The sequence below is a fragment of the Clytia hemisphaerica genome, unplaced genomic scaffold (assembly GCF_902728285.1).
Source record: "Clytia hemisphaerica strain Z4C2 unplaced genomic scaffold, Clytia hemisphaerica genome assembly, whole genome shotgun sequence".
NCBI classification, from domain to species: Eukaryota; Metazoa; Cnidaria; class Hydrozoa; order Leptothecata; family Clytiidae; genus Clytia; species Clytia hemisphaerica.
Genome location: NW_027104248.1, coordinates 649,725 through 670,531, shown reverse-complemented (window position 1 = coordinate 670,531; position 20,807 = coordinate 649,725). Strand labels below are relative to the sequence as shown.

The 20,807-nt window shown below is 35.1% G+C and overlaps 2 protein-coding genes across 3 annotated transcripts; both read left to right on the top strand.

Moving 5' to 3' along the window:
* The first annotated feature begins 756 nt into the window (after positions 1–756).
* Positions 757–3,042, top strand: LOC136816471 (heparan sulfate glucosamine 3-O-sulfotransferase 1-like). Its single transcript, XM_067072805.1, has one exon. It carries the CDS (start codon positions 1,311–1,313, stop codon positions 2,598–2,600), a length of 1,290 nt encoding a protein of 429 aa, XP_066928906.1. The 5' UTR covers positions 757–1,310; the 3' UTR covers positions 2,601–3,042.
* On the top strand, positions 3,026–18,007 carry LOC136816463 (protein transport protein Sec31A-like). Of its 2 annotated transcripts, XM_067072790.1 has the most exons (25): positions 3,026–3,174; positions 4,144–4,233; positions 4,364–4,802; positions 4,968–5,054; positions 5,178–5,345; positions 5,793–5,954; positions 6,090–6,221; positions 6,429–6,485; positions 6,615–6,770; positions 6,915–6,989; positions 7,173–7,343; positions 7,493–7,574; positions 7,810–7,872; positions 8,147–8,325; positions 8,629–8,855; positions 9,034–9,171; positions 9,681–9,756; positions 9,895–10,032; positions 14,283–14,805; positions 14,916–15,062; positions 15,566–15,762; positions 16,079–16,195; positions 16,580–16,651; positions 17,194–17,236; positions 17,375–18,007. In XM_067072790.1, the coding sequence occupies exons 1-25, from the start codon at positions 3,062–3,064 to the stop codon at positions 17,509–17,511; spliced, it is 3,789 nt and encodes a 1,262-aa protein (XP_066928891.1). In that variant the 5' UTR covers positions 3,026–3,061; the 3' UTR covers positions 17,512–18,007. The 2 variants fall into 2 exon arrangements, with proteins under 2 accessions (XP_066928891.1, XP_066928892.1); XM_067072791.1 differs by lacking the exon at positions 7,810–7,872.
* The last annotated feature ends 2,800 nt before the right edge of the window (positions 18,008–20,807 follow it).

Here is a 20,807-nt window from a genome sequence, read left to right as displayed (position 1 = left end):
AAATCATGTGACGTAAATTTTCGAATTTTAGAAGGCATGGCACTTTCCACGAAAAAGTTAGTAAAATTTGATTCTTTAAATAGTCAATGCGCATGTAAAAAACGGAGGTCTTCCGCGCGAGAAGTGGATATAAAATGTTGTCCCATAAGTTTGGATATGCCCATGATTGTTTTGAAATCAAAGTATTTATTATTTGGTCTTTTAAAGCGCATCATTTTGCCCTTAAATTCGTAAATACAGCATTATTTTATTTTCCATTCTTATGCACTGATGATACATTTGACGCTCTCAATTTGATGTTTTACTGCTTAATAAGTTTCCGTTTTCGATTAAATTGAAATTGCCTTCAAACTTCCGGAAGAAACTCTCATAATTGACAGTTTACTGTTTACTAAGCTAATTTTATGGTGAAGATTTCAAGTCATATTCTCACATTCAATTTGAAGCATAGAAAGGTATTTATGAGAAATCTTCCAACTACTCGATATACTCCTGTGGTTGATGAAAACTAATTCGAATTCCCCTTAAAAATAAAGTTTAAAGAGCATCTGCAATACCATCTTTATCATCCTAAGGGCTTTTGATGCACAAGCTAAACCGGCGTTTGCGTTTTCACTAACTGTTAAATCTCTTTGACAACAAATTTGTTTTGATAACTCCCCCAAGTATATCAATCATACTTTCATACCATTCATTAACTCAAATCAAATGACCCAAGTAGAGCAGTTGACGGTGAGAACTTTCAAATAAAATAAGTTTGGTTTTCAAAAATTGAGGGGAAAATTTTGCCCTGTCCACCCTATAAGAGAAAAGAGAAGGGTGGAACAGCTTATGATATGAGAAAAGCGGAGGAAGGACAGGACTGCAGATTGAATACACTTTTTCTAGGAAGAGGAAGTAGATTTTAGCTGAATAACAGGTTCAATACCTAGGAGAAGGGGTCCTAAATTGTTTTTCACATTATAAGGATCACATAGATATTTCCAGGAGTAGGGATTCCAAAAAATTTGAATAACAGATCCAAAAAACTAGGTTAACTATGGTCGAACAGCAGATATTCAAAAAAAGGTTGTCACCAGATGATTCTGAATAAACCCAGAGGCACACAGCACAGCTGCCTGGCCAGTAGATATTGCACTGTGATCAATGTGATAAATCTTTTTATTATTATTGAATCTTTTAAATTCTCTATCTTGGAATTCCTTGAATGTCAAATATAATGCTGTTTTCTCTCCTTAAATTTAGTAAAATATGAATTTACCATCTACTATGAAGGATCCCTTTGTATACTGGTGTTATTAGTTTATTTGATGACTTTCTGGACACTGGATATGAGAAAACGCTTCGTAACAATTCTTGGTGTATCAACACTTGGAATTATAGTAGTTCTCTATCTCACAAATGAAACTTCTAGAAGTCAAATAAATTATGGGAGTCCTAACTTTTTACTGTTGAAGACTACAAATCTTCCACAAGTCATCCATTCAAACGACAATAAATTCAAAAACGAAGATGACTTAGTAAATGAACTAGAAAAGCATTCAAAGACCAGAAAACCTTTTAATGGAGGAAGGTCAGAAAATGATCAAATAACTGCAGAAGAGTTGGAAAACTTTCATGACAAAAATGATGAAGAGTTTGATAAAATGGATGAGATTGATATTGGAATAAATGAAGACAAGGGTAGTAGGGCTCATACTGAGAAGACTCTCAATACACCAAAGACAACTCCTACTCTAGTTGAAAGCCAAACACCTTCCATCAATGGAATTAAAATGGAAGGAAAACTGAAAAAAAGATTTCCACAAGCTATCATTGCTGGTGTCAAAAAGTGTGGAACACGAGCTCTATTATCTTTTGTTGGAAGGCATCCATTAATAAAATCAGCTGGAATGGAGATGCATTTTTTTGATAAGAATGATACATATCAAGAAGGGCTTGATTGGTACCTGAATCAGATGCCAGAATCTTATGAAAATCAAGTAACCATAGAAAAAACACCTGGATACTATGTTAAACCATACGTACCGAAACGAGTGTATGAATTTTCTAAAACTGTCAAGCTTATTTTTATTTATCGTGAACCAGTTGAGAGGGCCATCTCTGACTATACTCAAGCTTTAGCCAATGAAAAAGATGTGAAGTTTGAAAAATTAATTCTTACAAAAACAAAACCAAGAAAAATCAATGAAAAAAGTAGTAAAGTTGATATTGGTATATATTCTAAACATTTGATGCGTTGGCTTCAATACTTTCCAAAAAAGCAAATGCATTTTGTTAATGGAGATGAGTTTATCAAAAACCCAGTTCCTCAACTGATTGAAGTACAAAAGTTTCTTGAGTTACCAGTTCTTCTAGATGAAAGACACTTTGTTTTCAACAAAACCAAAGGATTTTACTGTGTTAAAGACACTGATGAAACAGACGGAAAATGTTTGGGTGATTCAAAAGGAAGAACGCATCCTACAGTAAAACGTTCAGCTCGGAGGAAACTGAAAGATTTTTATAAATTTCACAATGAGGTGTTTTTTAATTTGATTGGTAAAAATTTTGGATGGCCAACTACAAAATATGATCCTGAAGAGAATTACGAGACATAACTTTTAGGTTTTAGTTATTTTTTTCAAATTTTTTAACAGATTCAGATTGGAGTAGACTAGCAAAAAACGATGAAATTTTTGAAATTTCTCCCTCTTTCTGACTTTTTTTATTTTTACCTACATTTGAAACCTCTTGAAATCATCTGATGGGATTATTTTTTTGGAGTAAATCAGAATATTATCATTTAGTCTTTTTGCAGATATTACCAATTTTTGTTGAAATTGTATATAATCATATAACTATGTTTCTTTTTTTTTATTATCGCAGTTTATATTATGTTACAATTTTTTTTTTATGTTATTTTGTAATTTATTAAATCTTCTGAGTTTTATTACTACTTTTTATTGTATTTTGAAAAAAAAAGAAAATTAGGGATATTGCAATGTTACTTGTGAAATTTTCTATTTAGATTTACTGTTTATTAATAATAAATATAATACCATTTAGGTAAGAAAAGAACATGAAAATCAAAGAAATACAAAGAACTGCAAATGTTGCATGGAGTCCCAAACAACAATATCCAATATACCTTGCAGCTGGAACTGCTGCTCAGCAATTAGATGCTTCATTTAGGTAAGAAAAATAAAATTTTCCTTTTTCTATGAGTTGTAGGAAAACTTATTAGTCCTTCTAAATCTCAATTTGATCATCTCATTGGATTCTTAGGCAAATACTTTTTTATTTGTTAGTTTTCGGATCCGCCGACGTTATTTTTGCCAAAAAAAAAAAAATAGAGATTTCAAAAACTTTTATTTACTTTTTCTCCTCCGACCTTCAAAAAAGAAGAAAGAAATAAAAAACCTATACTTAAACAGGAAAACAAAAGAAGAGAAAGAGAGAGGGGGTTAAATGATCCAACACAGCTGTGCCCTATTCTGCCAATGTAAAGATACTTTGATCCTTCCCTTAATGTCAGGGAACTTCCCCATGGAATTTCCCTATGCACAAAAAAACAAAATAAATTATATATAACTCTTTGTGTACACAATGGGTTTTCTTCATTTTTTTCTTTCTTTTGTAATCGCTTTTATTTAAAGTTCTTTATGTGATTGTTAAAATTCAAGAGAATAAGATATAGATTATATATAATTAGATATAAAAATAGGCATACCAGAAAAGTGGGATGGGGGAACCTAAGTGGGAACCCTAAAGTGGGAACCCTAAGGATGAATTCTAAATGGGAACCTTCGTCACTCTAACATTATACACATATCAGTCTTTATGTGTACATTTTTATGGTTCAGTTTATTTTTAGTGTTTTTTATCCATAGACTCTATCTATAACAACATCTTGCACTTTATTCTTTTGTCTTTTAATCTAAAAAATCTATACTTTAGGAAATTTCATAAAATTTTATTTAATCATTTCCTCCGATTTCAGATTTTTAAAAGGGAAATAAAAAAAATTTAAAACATCAATTTTATTTTTATTTTTTTTCCTTCCGCATGTCCAAAACTTTTCCTCATAATGTTCGTAAACCAGAAATAAAAAAGAATTGCCTTAGTAACTTTTTAAAATGCTTCTGTTTATTGATCTTTTAGTACATCAGCTGCTTTAGACATTTATCATGTCAACTTGGAAAGTAAAGAATTTGACATGCCCATTGTTGGAAGCTTGCCATCCCAACATAGGTAAGAATTTTTAGAATTTGGTATATATTTTCTCTTGAGATTCAACATTTTCAACTATATGACATGTTCCAAGACCTAATCTAACTTTAAAATAAATGTTGTTGCTAACCCTCCCATTCTTGAATCTTAGATTTCATAAATTACTGTGGAGCGATTGTGGGATGGATAATGATGAACACAAGAACGGCCTTATCCTTGGTGGAACAGATAATGGAGAGTTATGCGTCATAAGTGCTGCTGCCATCTTGAACAATAAACCAGAAGAAGCACACGTTACCACATTTTCAGATCATTCTGGAGCTGTAACTGCTTTAGATATTAACAGATTTCAAAGTCACATTGTTGCTTCTGGTGGTCCAGACTCAGAGATCTTCATTTGGGATTTGAAAAATATTGGTACACCTTTGACTCCTGGTCCTAAGACGACACCACCAGATCAGATAAGCTGCCTTGCTTGGAACAAACAAGTACAACACATTTTGGCATCTAGCACACAAACAGGACGTGTTGTTGTTTGGGATTTACGTAAAAGTGAACCAATCATCAAAGTTGGTGATCAATCTTCTATGGTAATTTATTTCTACATTGTTTTGCAAATCCAGGCTTAAAAAGTTATTTTCAAATAATAAATATGCAGATGTTTTCTTGAATTTTGAATGTTTTGTTCATAAGGTAAGTAAAAAACTCAATACTAAGAAGTTTCAAAATTCACTTTTTGATTATTCTTCATTTAGTACCATTACAAATCAATTGCTTGGCATCCTGATGTAGCAACTCAAATTTTGATCGCTAATGAAGATGATCGATCTCCTGTCATCCAGGTAAGTATCTAAACGTCTTATATACTTTATATACTTTACAAGTATAATCGTTCTAATATTAGAACTCTTTTTGTAGTGAATAAGAACATAAAAGTTTTTACTTATCAAAATAATTGCTTTTAGATGTGGGATTTAAGATTTGCAGCCTCCCCAATGAAAGTGATGGAAGGACATCAAAGAGGAATTCTTTCCTTGGCCTGGTGTCCTGAAGATTCAGATCTCCTCATGAGCTGTGGAAAGGACAACAAGATTTTATGTTGGGATCCAAATACCCACCCCCAGACTGGAGAGGTTTGTTTTAGATTTTCGTAACAAAACAAAAATTCATTTTTGTAGTACTTTAAGTTTCTTGCGTACAATCATCAGCTACATACAAAATGATCTAACTTGTTGGAAAAAAATTCAAATTTTTACAAGTCGTAGGGTCGTAAAAAGTTGTAAAATTACAATGAAAAAAATTATAAAAAATTGAAACAAAAGAAGCAAAAACAAAAATGCTATTCTCAAGGGTCCGTTAGTCTTTTGACTTGTAATTTGTGGATCATTTATTCAAAAAGTGTTCTAGCATTTATAAAAATGACAAAAATGATTCTTCAAGGAAAATCTTTTCACTTACTGGGGTGAATGGATTTTACAATCATAATCTAACCCTTCAGTATATCACAATCAATTACACAGCATCAAATTACCAATTGTCATGTTTTTATTCTGTTAATAAAATTATCTTAATTATTTTAGATTGTTTATGAATTACCATCGACAGCGCAATGGACTTCAGATGTCTGTTGGTGTCCTCGCAATCCAAATGTTGTGTCCACCACTGCCTTTGATGGTCATATTACAGTCAGTACTTTGATGGGGGGTTCACAAGAGGTTCAACAGCAGCAACAGCGAAGTCAGGTTTGTGTTTTTTTTTTTGGCTTGTTACTCTCATATCTTTTTTCACCTTGCATAAAGAATAAAAATGCTATATAGGAAATGGTGATTCAAGTTTGAATTTCGAGAGATTGCTTTTATACCATTGTTCTTTTTTAGATCTCTGATTCTTTTGGTATTCAACAAGATGCTTTTACACCACCTATCACACAACAGCCACAAGTATTACGCATTGAGCCTCTCAAGAAACCACCAAAGTGGATGAGAAAACCATGTGCTGCACGATTCGGAGTAAGTACGATAATTGACCTATCTTTTTGTGTATTATTTTATTGATTGGTCAGCTCAAACACAAAATATTAACCAACTGTTCAGTTTGATTTGTGGCCGAAGAGTGTGATTACCCTACACAGACAACGTTTTTCTATGATTCTATCGCATTCCAAGTAGATAAGATTTTTCTCTCCTTTTTTATTTGATTAATCTTTTTTCTTTTAGTTTGGTGGGAAATTGGTTTCCTTTGGAAATGTTAAAGAACCCGGACAGCCAAAGCAGGTATAAATATATGTAAAGGCTTTTTATACAGAAAATTAAGGCTGAATTAAATTATTAGAGGAGTGGTGTTATGAACGAAACTGTATGTTATTATGTCCAATTAAAGTGTATGCAACATTGTTTTTTAAGGTTTTTGTGAGCCAAGTGGTGACTGATACAGAACTTATCAACCGGTCTCATGAACTTGAGAGCTCGCTGATGTCTGGTCAACTGGAACCTTATTGTGATCTGAAGATTTCGAATGCACAAGAAAAAGAAGAGAAGTTGCTTTGGGAATTCATCAAGGTTTCTTTTTATTTCTCTCTCTCTCTATTTCTACTTCATTTTGAAAGCCATGAATTGCTTTTACTGATAGTGTACATAATACTACGACGACCTTCTGTTGTCTTATTTCTTCCAATAAATCAAGTTTCATATTTCTTCTTTCAGTGTAACTTCTCAGCAGAACCCAGAATGCAGTTCCTTGATCTTCTTGGATTCAACCCACAAGACTTGGCAAAAAAGGTACTTTTTGTCTACAGAAGCTACTTGCATATAACTACATCGATTTACTTCTTCTGAAAATTATGAAAATGCTTTGATCTTGAGACACGATTTTGAGAAATAGGTTTATGCGCGCTAAACTATGTGCTGTTTTTTTCTCCCAAACAATACGGTAAAAAATTTACGCCAATATCTTTGTTTAAGATCTCCGCATTGAATGCTCCGCCAGAATCTTCCATGAATAAATCAGAACCGAGCGGTGTGAATCCAACGGAACTTGCTGAGAAGATTGAGAATTTGCAAGTGGCTGGTGAATCTGATGGCGGTGAAAAATTGTTTGGAAGTGGTGCAGTCTCTCCAATGGCTGGCAGTAAGGTGTGAATAACCTCATTAAAGATCCTATTCTACAAATTTCTGTTTCGTTTTCAAAACCTTTCAAATGAAGTCAAATCAAAATATCCATCCCTCCTTTTAATGATTTCTTGTGGTTACTTTATATGAATCCTTTTGTTTATTTTCTCTAGACACCAGGCTCTGAATCTGAAGGCTCAGCATTGTTTGATCAAATTGCTGCTGGAACTTCCACCATCCCTGATACTACAGAAGGTTTGCTGAAGCATTCAACCTAAAATAAACTATATACTATTTTATTTTCTCCCCATATTCAAACATCGAAGATGTGTGAGTGGTTTTGGAAAGTTTTTGCAAATGTTTTTTATCTTGTTTCTTTAGCAGTCATTCATGTCCATTTTACATCTGTTGTGTTATAATTTTTGTTTTTTAAATTATATTTTATGAAATTGTTTTGTTGGTGGTAATGTTTTATTCGTCGTCCATTTAGAAAACATTGAACAAGAGATGGCACCCGAGCCAATCGAACCCTTCTCTATTCCTACCGGAGACGGTGAGATTTTATATGCTCTAGCCTAATCAAGTAATCCTGTAACGTGTCCCTTGTTGGTTTTTCATTGTTTATAAAGTTGTTCGCTTGGTTCTGTCTCGTGAAAAATTATCCTATTCTGATCATGTATTGTACCTTATTCGTTCATTTTGTTCCTAGCTAACATCAAATATTTCATTATTCAAGAATAGAAGTAAAAGTAATTTGTATACCTTTACTTCTTAAACAATCAATCTTTTTCTTGAGTCACAATATTTTATGAAATTTTTTATTTTAGATACCGATGGACTGATTTGCCAAGCATTACTGGCTGGTAATTTCGAAGCAGCTGTAGATGTTTGTTTCAATGATCAACGGATGGCGGATGGTCTTCTTCTTGCCATCGCTGGCGGCCCTGATCTCTTCTTAAAAACACAAAAACGATACCTTGCTCTCACCAAATCTTCAGTCTCTAAGGTAGGTTGTCACGTGAGTTAGAAACAGTCAAATACAGTTGACGCTCTCTAATTCGACGTTCTACTATTCGATAGGTTCCCTTATTCGATAGGTTCCCTTATTCGATGAAATTTAAAGTCTCCGTCAATAAGAAACTCTCATAAACAACGCTGCCTTATTTGATGAAAATCCAATTCCCCTTGAAGATCGAATCAGAGAGCTTCAACTGTAGTTTTATTTCAAGTCAACGCGATTCAGATGAAGAAGAAAATGACCATAACCAAACTGACTTTTCAAATTATTGTAATTTCTTTTCATCTTCAGATTGTTTCAGCTGTGGTTAACCGGGATTGGAAAAGCATCGTTGACGGTGCACTTGTACAAAATTGGCGCGAGGCTCTCTCAATGTTGGTCACCTACAGCAAAGCTGAAGAATTTTCCGAGTTGTGCTGTATGTTAGGCGAACGTTTGGAAAATGAAGCCAATGATTTTAATGCTGCTCTTATCTGCTATGTTTGTGCGGGTGATGTGGAGAGAATGGTGTCTTGCTGGTATGGTGACGATTTCAGTTTTAGATTTATTATTATTCATTGTATTGCTATTCTTCACTTTAACAAATATCAATTCAATTGAACAAAAGTAACTCGGCCTAATTATTAATCTAATTGTTACCCTTATGATTTTATACTTCAAACTTCAGAAAACTACTAATGTGTTTTCTCTTTAAAGGACTCGATCGAAGACTGGCAAAGATGCATCACCACTCACACTGCAAAGCTTGATTGAGAAAGTGATGGTGTTAAAGAAATCCACAGAAAATAATCGTTCTCTTGTCACTGATAACACTCATCTTGCTGAACAATTATGGTATGTGCTTAAACCTTTCCTCTGTTTTTAAATTTCAAAAGCATTTTTGTCGAAATATAGATACTATAAAATATAATCTAATGTAACCTAATATTTGGTTTCCCGTATACAATTATAAAGCCCAAGAGCATTTCTGTTACGCTAGAAAAAAATCGTCTTCTGTTTAAGAAAGTTTTGTAAGTAAGCGTTCTTGCTTGATAGGTCTTACTTTACCGATTCTAGGTTGAACTTTTTGAAGTCACCTGTTTTGAAAAAAATAGATTTTTCCCACCGATCACCAGCAAATTTATGTCTTCAAACCTCGATTGTGAGTCTAAAAATGGGTTTCAGGCTACAACTCTGGCACCATCGGAAACACTCGGCATCAGCTAGAACGAAAGGCGTTTTGTCTGAAAGCGAAGTGTTTCTGATCTATGACAAGGCCCTTTTTAGGAGACTTGTATGTATTCTGTCATTAAGGGTTGAAGTTGAACAGAAATCCAATTTCTTGATGATGTTTTTTTTTTCAGTAATTACGCCAAGATGTTATCATCACAAGGAAATTTACAAACAGCCATGATGTACCTTTCAACAGTCAACAATGAGGTACCAAAATCTTCTTTATCTATAAATAAAAGCCGGCTTCTTTCTTTGTCATTCAAATCTTTTATTCTTCTGATGTACCAAACTTTTTGCACTCAACCGACTTCTTTTTAATTCAAATATTGTAATTTCGTTTCCTAGAGTGTTTCCATTTTGAAAGACCGCGTTTTCCGCGCGCATGGTCAACTTCAAGGCTTCGCTCCTGAATGTCCGTTTCAACGATTGGATTTACGCCCTCCACACGACAATCGACTTCCACATCAATCCAAAACAAACAAGGTATTCACCATTTTGTCGAGCTTAATTTTAATGATCAAACCTCTAAGAAATATAAAATTGACGCTCTCTGATAAGATTCTCGAGGGGAATTGAATTTTCTTTCCTTCGTTTAGTAGTGTTTCTTGTTCGCAGTGGCTTTCAATACTATCGAATAATAAAGCGTAGCGAAGAATAGAACGTCAAATTAGAGAGCGCCGGCTATAATTCTAACTAGTGTACCGGGTGGTCCACGAAAAAAAGTATAAGAGTTTGGAGGCTAACTGTGTCCGAAAATTTTTGAATTTTAACTAATTTCTTTTTTCATGGTAAAGAGGAAAGGCAAACTTAAATTTTGATGTATCATTTTTTAATTTTGGAAAAGTAGTTATCGAGATATGGAGGTATGAAGTCAAAAGTCATTATAAAAAACAGTCAAAAAATATCAAAAAAGACAGTAACTCTTGTACTTTTTCGTGGGTCACCCGGTATATGTATAAGAATTGCGAAGCGATCCAGGCAAGTCACTCGATTCGCAAGTTGCAAGCAAAACATTTATAGGGTCACGCACTAGAAATTGCGAGTTAAAATAGATTCATAATCAATTCGTAAATGTAAACCCCGCTAAACCCCGACAACTGCTCAGGTCCATGAAGACCGAGCCTCTTCTGCCTCTTTAGAGATGTACTCAAACACTTCAGGCGTACAAACTTACGACGTTTAGTTCTGGATTTGAGGAAAAGTATACAATTTTTCTTCAGAATTATAATGAAAGGTTCAATAATCGTTTGTCCGCCCTAAGCCTTGAGTATTTTTATTTCTTAGTTTTTGATTTAGACTCGTTTTACTTCCGGTTTCGAATTCCTTGCGTTCAAAATCGAACTTTCGAATCTTTCTAATTTTAAATTTCGAACGTTGGAATAAAAATAACATTCGAAAACTTTTTTCCGAATTGCAATTTTCTGATACACTTCTTAACGAAAGAACTAACCCGCTGGAAAACTTGACAAAAATTTCGTGCCCGGAGGGAAAATACCCCTCTAGCCTCTTCAAAAGGTCTCCCTTGCAAAGAGCCCAGAGAATCAAAAAAAGTTAATCAAACTTTAAACATCACTCGGTTTATTGAGACAGGGATGTGAAATACAAAGGATTCAAAGGATTTCAAGACTAGAATTTAATAGAAATTGTTGACTTATGCAATTTTGAAATTCAATAATAAGCAGATATTCGACAAGAAAAATCGGATATCGAAAATTATTCAGTCGAGCTTGATGATATCGAATATCATTAAAGCGAGACTGAATAATTTCGATATCCGATTTTTCACGTTGAATATATGGTTTATCGTTCACCAATTAGCAGGGAAGCATTTTAATTTTCCCTTTTGCGTATAGCGCGTATAGCATTCAGTCTTTCTCTCTTTTATGACATTTTCGAACGTTTTACTATCTTATTTAAGGATGTCAATTTCATTGTTTTTTGGACCTACCTCCGGGTACCCCGGTGGAGGTCCTTTAAATTAACCCATATTCGTCCGTTCGTCTGTTGCCAGCTTTTCTCGGGATTGGCTCTTTACTTTTTTCTGTTTTTTGGCGCAATGATACAATATGACGATACCTAAAATGTTACGGAGTTCGATTTTCAAAAAATATTTTTTTCTGGCCGAAAATGCTGTAAATATGCCGGAAAAACCGGTTTTTTGACATATTCTCGAATTTTCATCCTTTATTTTTTTCCGATTTTTTGCAGAAAGATGCGTATTCGCAATGCTCAAAACATGGCCGAGTTCGATTTTTAAGAAAAAATTTTTTCCGGTTAAAAATGCTGGAAATCGCCGTTTTTGCAAATTTTCATTCATTTTTCTTTTCGCATTGCTATCTAACTTTCATCATCAGGTAGGTCCATTCAGCATGTTGCTTGTTTCTCTTTAATTACAAAACGTTCGAATTTCCCTTTTCTTTTTTTAAAAAGAACTTTCTTTTTATCTGTTTTTATATATGTGACATTTAAATAATTATTTGATCAAAAAACTATTTTCTTTATGCTCGCTGTACAGAAGAGATATTTTGGTATCGGATATCTAAAAATATTCGACAGTGCGTTTTGCCTAGAGGTGGACGATAACCATATTTATTAGGAATATTGTATCATTGCATCATAAATTCTGAAAAATTTCTAAAATTAGAATTACAATGTATAGCAATGTGCCCTCCCTAAAATTAGAATTAAAAAGTTCTAAAATTATATCAAAACTATTAGCGCTGTAAAATCCTGGGATGAAAATAAAGAAAAACAGATAAAAAAAACTGAGATTTAGAAAGAATTCTTTAACGATTCTACTAAGTAAAACCCCCGGGAGGGGGGTACTACCCTTGTCGACCGACTAGGGTGCTCCACTGAGGTTCGAAAAATGGACCCTACGTGGGACTTGAAATTTGCGAAAAAAGTGACCCTGAATGGGACTAAAATTTCAAAATGTTCTCAAATTTTCAACTTTTTCCCCAAATTTTCCAAAAATAGGCACCCTACGGTACGAGGGACTGATTTTTCTATTTTGGTGTTTTTGCAACCCTACCTGGGACTCGTGGAGGTTAAAAAAGGTACCCTGACCAGCGGAGAATCCCCTTAACCCATCTTGCCCTAGTACCCCCCCCCCCCGGGGTAAAACCTCTATTTTACTGGCTGTGATTTTTTCAAAGCTGGGAAATCTAAAGGCTTTTATCTTAAGTTTGCTGGAGTCTTTTACCCTTGAGTTGTTGACAAACATGAGCAAACTCTTAACATAAGGAGTAAAAAATTTGTGACTTTATTTTTCTCGGCTGTAGCACAGGAATTTAAAACAGTTAAAATGCATCATAAAAATAATGTCAAGTTTTGTCGTTGTATTTCGACATTTTACAAGTCATTACGATTACCATTACCAACAATAAAATCCTTTAGAATACAATCACATGTCAATATTCTATATCTCTGACCACCGATGCGTATTCATAAACAACAAACAACCAAAGAGCCCACATCATCGAGGTCAAGCCAAAATTTCAAAAACAACGTCAAATAAACAGTTCTCCTTCCACTGAATAAGGGGAGGAATATATTCTTCCAGGTTAGCCATATCCAAAATCGCAAAATATTTTTGTTCTAAACATTTCAAAACATACGAAAAGTCCAGTGATGCTCACTTCAACATACTACCAAAATTCAATCTAACTAAACCAAAAGTTTATTTTTTCAGCTTAGAACCTCATCTTGCAATGAAGCAACAACTCTGTTAAGCCTTGCCTGTTGATGAAAGAATAAAATTCCATCTTCTTTCTTTTCATTCCGCAAGTTCAGCTGCTTTCTTCGTTTCTTTTCAACAATCAGCACCACCTCTTTTTAAAACACCAATGTCTCTGTTCAAAACAACAATGTTTTTGTTTGTTGTTTTTGGACCTACCTCCGGGTACCCCGGTGGTGGTCCTTTAAATTAACCCATGTCCGTTCGTTCGTCCGTTCGTCCGTTCGTCTGTTACCAACTTTTCTCAGTATTGGCTCATTTATTTTTTTCTGATTTTTTGCACAAAGATGCAAAATGGCAATGGCCAAAATGTGACGGAGCCTGATTTTCGAAAAAAAATTTTCCGGCCGACGGAAAAACTGGTTTTTGGCATTTTCTCGAGATTTAATCATTAGTTCTTTTTCATTTTTTGCTCAAAGATGCGTATTCGCAACGCTCAAAATATGGCCGAGTTCGATTTTTGAGAATTTTTTTTTTCCGGTTGAAAATGCCGCAGTGGTTGCAGATTTTCTTGGATTTTTTCCTTATATTTCTATGTTTTTTACACAAAAACATTATTGATAACAATGCTCACCATCAAGCATGATTCAATTGTCAATAAAACTGATTTTTGCGACCAGAACTTTCTATTTATTTTTTCCCTACAACCCTTAGGGAGATAAAAACAAGGCTTATCTAGTACCGGTAACCCCGTGTATTATCTCCGTAGCTTTCATAATTGGTATATCTAAACGCACGAGGCGACACTTTTTGAAAAAAACGAATTTAACCATCCTTAATTCCAGGATATCTCCGCCGCGATTCTAGGTTTGATCTAAGGAAGGGTGGACGGCCTTCTCAATCATTTCTGTGTTTGAAAGATAGGATATAATTTTTCATTAGCAAAACTGCTTCGCTCATGTATATTCGCTTCGCAAAAATGTTCAGTTTTGGTTCATTTAAGTGTATCCTGATATCATGATCGTTTCATAAAGTCGAAATTTTTCTTCAATAGTACGGAGCAAGTGGTCGTGGTGCTCAGCAACCTTCCCCTAACACCGTTGCGCCTTCGTATGGTCAACAACAACCCAACTATTTCCATCCTTCGCCTGTACACAACCCGCCAAACGCCTTCTCACCGCCCAATTCATTCGCGCCCTCGCAGCCAACAAATACGTATGACGGACACACCAACGCACCATCAACGAACTACAACCAACCGATGATGGAATACGGTGGTGTGGCTCCACCTCCACCCAAACCAAGCTTCGAACGTGGACAACCGCAACCAACGTCTCTTCCACAGCCCGGCTTCACCCCACAGGCGACACCATCGCAACCAAACTACAATCAACCACCTCCAAATATGATGCAACCCACACAACCGAACAATACGCCCTTCTACAACCCAAGCGTGTCACAACAACCAACGACATATCAACCTGCTGCTCCAATGCAGCCCCAACAACCGCCCATGCCAGCGCCCATGCAACCAGGTGGATTCAACATCATGAACCCAAGTACTCCTCCTGCACATGGTAGATGAAACTTTCTTCAGGAAATCAAAATAAGCTAATGCTAATGTTTACCATTTGCATTTTTCTACAAAACCCCGCCCTTCTTTAATAAATTTCATTTTTCTTCATAGAAGTGGGTCCGCCACCACCGAGTCATCAGGCACCACGATCAATGCGTGAAACACAAAAAGATGTTTCACCCAACATGCCCAACCCTCAAGCGCCTCCAAATATGAACTTCTTCAACCCTACTGCTAATCTTCCTCAACAACCTTCAGGTAACTTACTTTTGATGAAAGCTTGAGTTGTAAGGATCTAATTTTACAGCTTACATCTTATGGTGGCTCGTAATTTAGCTCGGGGCTCACTTAAAGCCTTTCATGGACTGGGTGGTGCGATTAAGTTGCCCGTTATATTATGGTAGTTCTCAATTTTGAACCTTCTGAACTTTATTGCTTAGGCGACACAGTCCTCCAAATTCCAGTTGTTTTTGGAAGTTAAATAGAATGAAGCAATGCTCTTATTTGAGAGGGATAGAAATTCCCATCCTTAACTATTTTCAAACTCAAACACCGGTTTTTTGCTGTTTAGAATTATCAATTTTCTCTCGTGGCGGCTTTACTAAGCGCACCTAGTCTACTTTATTGAATTCAGCGTCATCAAAAACTATTAAAAAGCAAAGTTGAGGCAGAAGTAGACTCTATTTTACTCTAACTAAGCTGGCTAGTTCTTTGAATCTAGTACTTTCTAAAGATTCTAATCGTTTCTTGTTTTTCGCCAGTCATGCAACCAGGAATGATGCAACAAGGAATGATGCAACCAGGGATGATGCAACCAGGGATGATGCAACCAGGGATGATGCAACCAGGGATGACACCGAACAACACCATGCCCGCCGCTCCATCGCAACCACCATCCAACAATATGGTCCCGCCCGGGCGTCTTCCACCTAGACAAAACGCCCCTGTTCACAAAAAGGTAAATTAGATTCTCAATGGAATTTATTGATCTCCATGAATTTGTCTTTTTGTTTGTTTATTTTGTATTCTACTTTAGTTGATAGAACGTACTACTGGTGTACATTTAATATGCACCACCAGCCAAAATCAAAACCAAACAATTGCCCAGTAGCTTCTCCCAACAACGCTCTAACTTTTATCCGCCCAGCTACGGTTCTATCCTTAGATCTTAGAAATTGGCCTGACCATAATTTCTCGCTTCTGTGACCACGACCATGTGATGATGATTTCTCCATACTGATCTTTCACTTCTTCTCAAACGGTTCTTTCTACAGGAAGAATTGCCAGCCAAAGCAGAGATAGCTAAAGGACCCATCCCTGAAGCACATCTTGCTATCCAGCAGACTTTTGACGCTATCGTTGAACGATGTCAGGGGGCATCTAACAACCCTGTAAGTTTACTTCTCCCTTTTACTTGAAGAGAAAAAAAGATTACTTTGACCACTGAATTTCAACCTTACAACAATTTCTAGTATTATTTAAAATTCTGTCATCTCAGACGAAATTCCGTCGCAGCAAAGTAGAGAAAGGCTTTTTCCGTCTCAAATACGGTAAAATTTGGAGAATTTTACTTAATTTGTTGTTTAAAGTCCATATTTGTCTGCATCTTTCATCTGAGATTAAAAAAACCTTACTTTGACCATTGAACTTCAACCATCGGCGAGATACAACATTGATTTTAATATTAGTCCGGGATCTGGGGGAGGTCAGCTATATGTATTTTATTTCGTCTTGCTGACGCATGTTCTGAACGTTCGTATTTTCCCTTATTTTAGCAACACAAACGTAAACTAGAAGACGTTCGAAGGAGGTTGGAAATTCTCTATGACTTGTTACGAACACAAAAGGTAAGTTCGATCGAGCCGGTTGATCATTTAAAATGTTTAGATCTAGCTGGCCGAGATTAAAAAAAAGGGATTTTTCAAAGCACTTTGAGCTGGGGCCATTTTTGTAAATGTAGATTGAGTTTCTAATATGCCTGAAAGGAAATTTTCTCAGCGAAGCTGTACATTGATCTAGATGGGTCTGCTGGGTGTTCAGAGGGCGAAGCTCCCAAAGAAATCTTGAATATGTAGATAATATTAGCTTTGGGGGATTCTCTTTTGGAAAGAGAAAGCAAGAAATTCTTGCGGCAGAGTTTCTTTTTTTTGCTTGTAAACAACCAAGAAAATATCTTTTCCTTTTGAATTGAGTTTCAAAAACTCATCTTATGTAGATTGAGTATTTTGGCCGGTATACGGACATAAAAAAGTGCTTCGAATAATCCCTACCAATCAATTCATTTTCAATTTGCTTTACAAGATGAGCACACAGCTTTATGTATAGATAGATTGGCTTTAACAGATCAATTTATCTTTCTTTTCATTTTATCCTTTTTTTCTCGTTATAGCTCTCACCGAACGTAATAAACGGCTTACATGGCATGGTTCAAGGTAAAAAATGGTCACGGTTATAAAACACATTCAATGTGAGCTCAGCGATAGTCTAATAACAAAAGTCGCTCATTGTACCTACGGAAAGCCATTTGCTTAGTTCTCAATTTAACCATAAAACTTTTTTTGTCTTTCTAGCTTGTCAAGGACAAGACTACATGGCTGGCATCCAAGTTCACACTCAAATGATTTCCACTGGCAATTTCTCCGAAATCTCATCCTTCATGCCTGGACTCAAGACCATGATGCAAATCGCCAAACAACTAAGAGTTTGATTTCCCATCAAAGTTAAAATCAGATCCGATTCAGCTATTAAGGGTTGCATTCAAGAGGGGTCGGCTTTATTACTTTTTAGCATTTGCACAATCATCAAATTTTCGTTTTAAGAATACGCTTTACTGAGAAACGCGAAAGTCGTTCTCTTGAAATCCTAAAGACTGGATCAATTTTTAAATTAATAATTATTATTTGAATTACGTAGATTTTTTATATAGCAATAATACATTATATTTCGTTCGTTCTTTTTGTGGAGATGGCACCTTTTGCAGTTTTGTCTTTATTCCTGAAAATATCAAATTTTTCATAGATTTTATAATGTCTTTTGTAGTTGAGCGTTTTTCACACAGACTAAACTATGTTGGGTTTTCCATTTCGTTAGCGGAAGGTTTTTTTCAATTGACTTATTTTTCTTGTACGTAACGGAATTTAGGCTATTTTACTATTATATTGAAAAATAATGTTTAAATGACCTCTATCTAGATATATAAATGAAACGATTGCCAGGACTTGGCCATTTATTTTCCTTTGATAAGTTTAAAAGAAAATCATTCGATATTTTGGTGAGCTTATTTAAGATTTTGATAGTCGTAGGCGAAATTTCGCAAATTTGGTTTTTCAGGATAAAGAATATGTAGTTAAAATGTTTGGATTGTGCCTTTGACTTTCATCTGTTGACCTTGCACTTGTCAATTTTTAAGATCCTAAAATTGAAGTAAAATCTTCGCGTCAATGCAACGCGCTCCTCAATTACTCTCGGGTACTTAATAGCCGCCCCCCCCCCGCTCATTAATTTTTCGAAAATTTTCCACCCAGGACATTGTTATTCCAACCCCCCCCCCGCTCATTAATTTTTGGAAAATGTTTTTGAAAGTTTCCTTTTTTGTCCTAATTCAGCTGTATTAGCCTCATTTTCAAAAAATTTCCACCCAGGACATTTTTATTCCAACCCCCCCGCTTATTAAGTTTTGAGATTTTTTCCAACCCCCCCGCTTATTCCAACCCCCCCGGCTATTAGGTACCCGAGAGTATTTTAAATACGTGAACAGTTTACAGATTTTGGGCTGATTTTCGCTTGCGTTTTGCTTGGATTGACTGGAAACTCTTTTTTTCTCCAGCTCAGCTCCATTTTGAATTGTATTTTATCATTGATTTTAAAATTATTTCTGATTTTAGTGAACACAAAAATATTTAGAACATAAAAATGACAAAATGACTGAACAAATAAACTTCAAGATATGCAAGCGATATGACACGACCAAAGCTTCAAATAATACAGATTTGGGTTGATATTCTGGAGAATAACATCGTTTTGGTGGTGATCAGCATGAGAGTATGAATTTCTTTATTACTGTTTTTGCCAAGCGCCTAGGGATACTTTAAAGGAACTAACTTTCGCGGTAACTAATTTTTGCGGTAGACACCCAAAAACGCGAAAATTAGTTCCGCAAAATACAATTTTTACAATAAATACTCGAAAACTCCTAGGAAAATGAAAGAATTTCAACAAAAATTGGGTTCCGCAAAAAACGCCAATTTCATACCCTCTCACCTCGAAAATTAGTTACCCCGAAAGTGTGTTCCCTTAAGGTAATTAAAGGATTGTAAAATTTTGGTGATTTGCACCCCGTGTAAAGGCTACTTTATCAATCATTCAACGAGTTTCATTTTTTTTAAAGTCAGGACAAGGGATAAAAAGGATTATAAAATGCAACATTTCTTGATATTATCATTACGGCATAATACCCTATATTTAAGGACTGTTTTTCCCCACTGATTTTTATTTAATCTACTAGATCGAAAAATAAGACATGAGGGGAAATATAGATATCTGTGTTTTCCGACGGAATAATGTAAGGACGTCCTTAAATATAGGGTACTATGCCTCATTGATTATACGTAGCTAGGAAGACCCTACAAGATATGTGTATTTTCATAAAAATGATGATTTACAAACATAGACATACATGTCCCTTATGTCCCTTTAATAGGTACTCAAAATAAAATAATGCTACGCTTAGAAGTGATCCTTGATATGATGATTCTTTTAAACATCAATAAATAATGATTTTCTTATAAGGAATATTTACTGTGTTTAAATCTGTTCAAATAGAATACCCAATTTTATAAGCCATTCCAACTTTCGGGTCAGCCCTTAGGTTACTGAAGCCTTAACTTCGAGAAATTTGCTTTGACCACCATATTAAGCAGTTATTGGACAAAGTCGAATCCAATATGCAAAAATATTGGGCGTGCGAGAAAAGATATTGGACGAGGCTTCGCCGAATCCAATATCTTTTCTCGTAGCCCAATATTTTTCATATTGGATGAGACTGCGTCCAAATAAATGGTTTATTATCCGTTCATCGCTAAAATATTTCTCGTCTTCAAACATAATTCCAATTTATATGCTCGTAAATCTGGTTTCTTGGTAGTAGTTTTTCATTCAAAAGTCTTAACGTCAAAAAGAAGATGCTCAATTGTCATTGAACTCGTTGTGTGACGTCAATTTTTGAAATATGTAGCCTCCATGGAAGCTATATATTCGAAAATATTGGACAGCAAAGAAGCCAATCAAATGTCGCCATTTACGCGCGTCGGATAATAATCATGCTTATGCCTATTGGGGTAAGGGCTATCGGTTGTCATGGTTTGTCATCTAAAAAGCTTTAATCTACGAGCCCTCGAGCCTTAGCAACCTGGTTGCTTATAAAAAATGTGTACACAGTACTTAATTGGTACTCGAACTACGTTGAGAAATAATCATCTATTTGATGTAAATTCTTTCAAATACACGCTTTTTTTATAAGAATATCTTCTACAATGTATAGCAATGTGCCCTCCCGGTTATTACCATAATGGCTTTATGGCAAAACCTGAACTTGGGCACAGGATGTACGGTTACACATCTTCTATAAGAATATCAGGGTGAAAATTGGTCAAATCGTAAGAATACCCTCTTGGGTGAATTTCACAGAATTTGATAAGAATACAGTCATTTTGTATTTGGTTAACAGAAAAAAACTACTTCCTTTGTTAGAGATAAATTGAAGCTTTGAGGAAGAAATGTAATTTTAACCCAAATGTTCACTCAAAAGTCCAAAACTCTCAAATTGATCATTTTTAATGTTTGTGAAAAAAGTCAAGTCTACAAAAGTAAGAATACGTTAAGAATATTTCACCCTCAATATTGACGAATTCTTAAAAATACTTGACCCTCATCCAAAGTGCACTATTCTTATAAAAAAAGCGTGTATCAATGAATGATGATTGCTCTGATATAAAGAACGCTTAA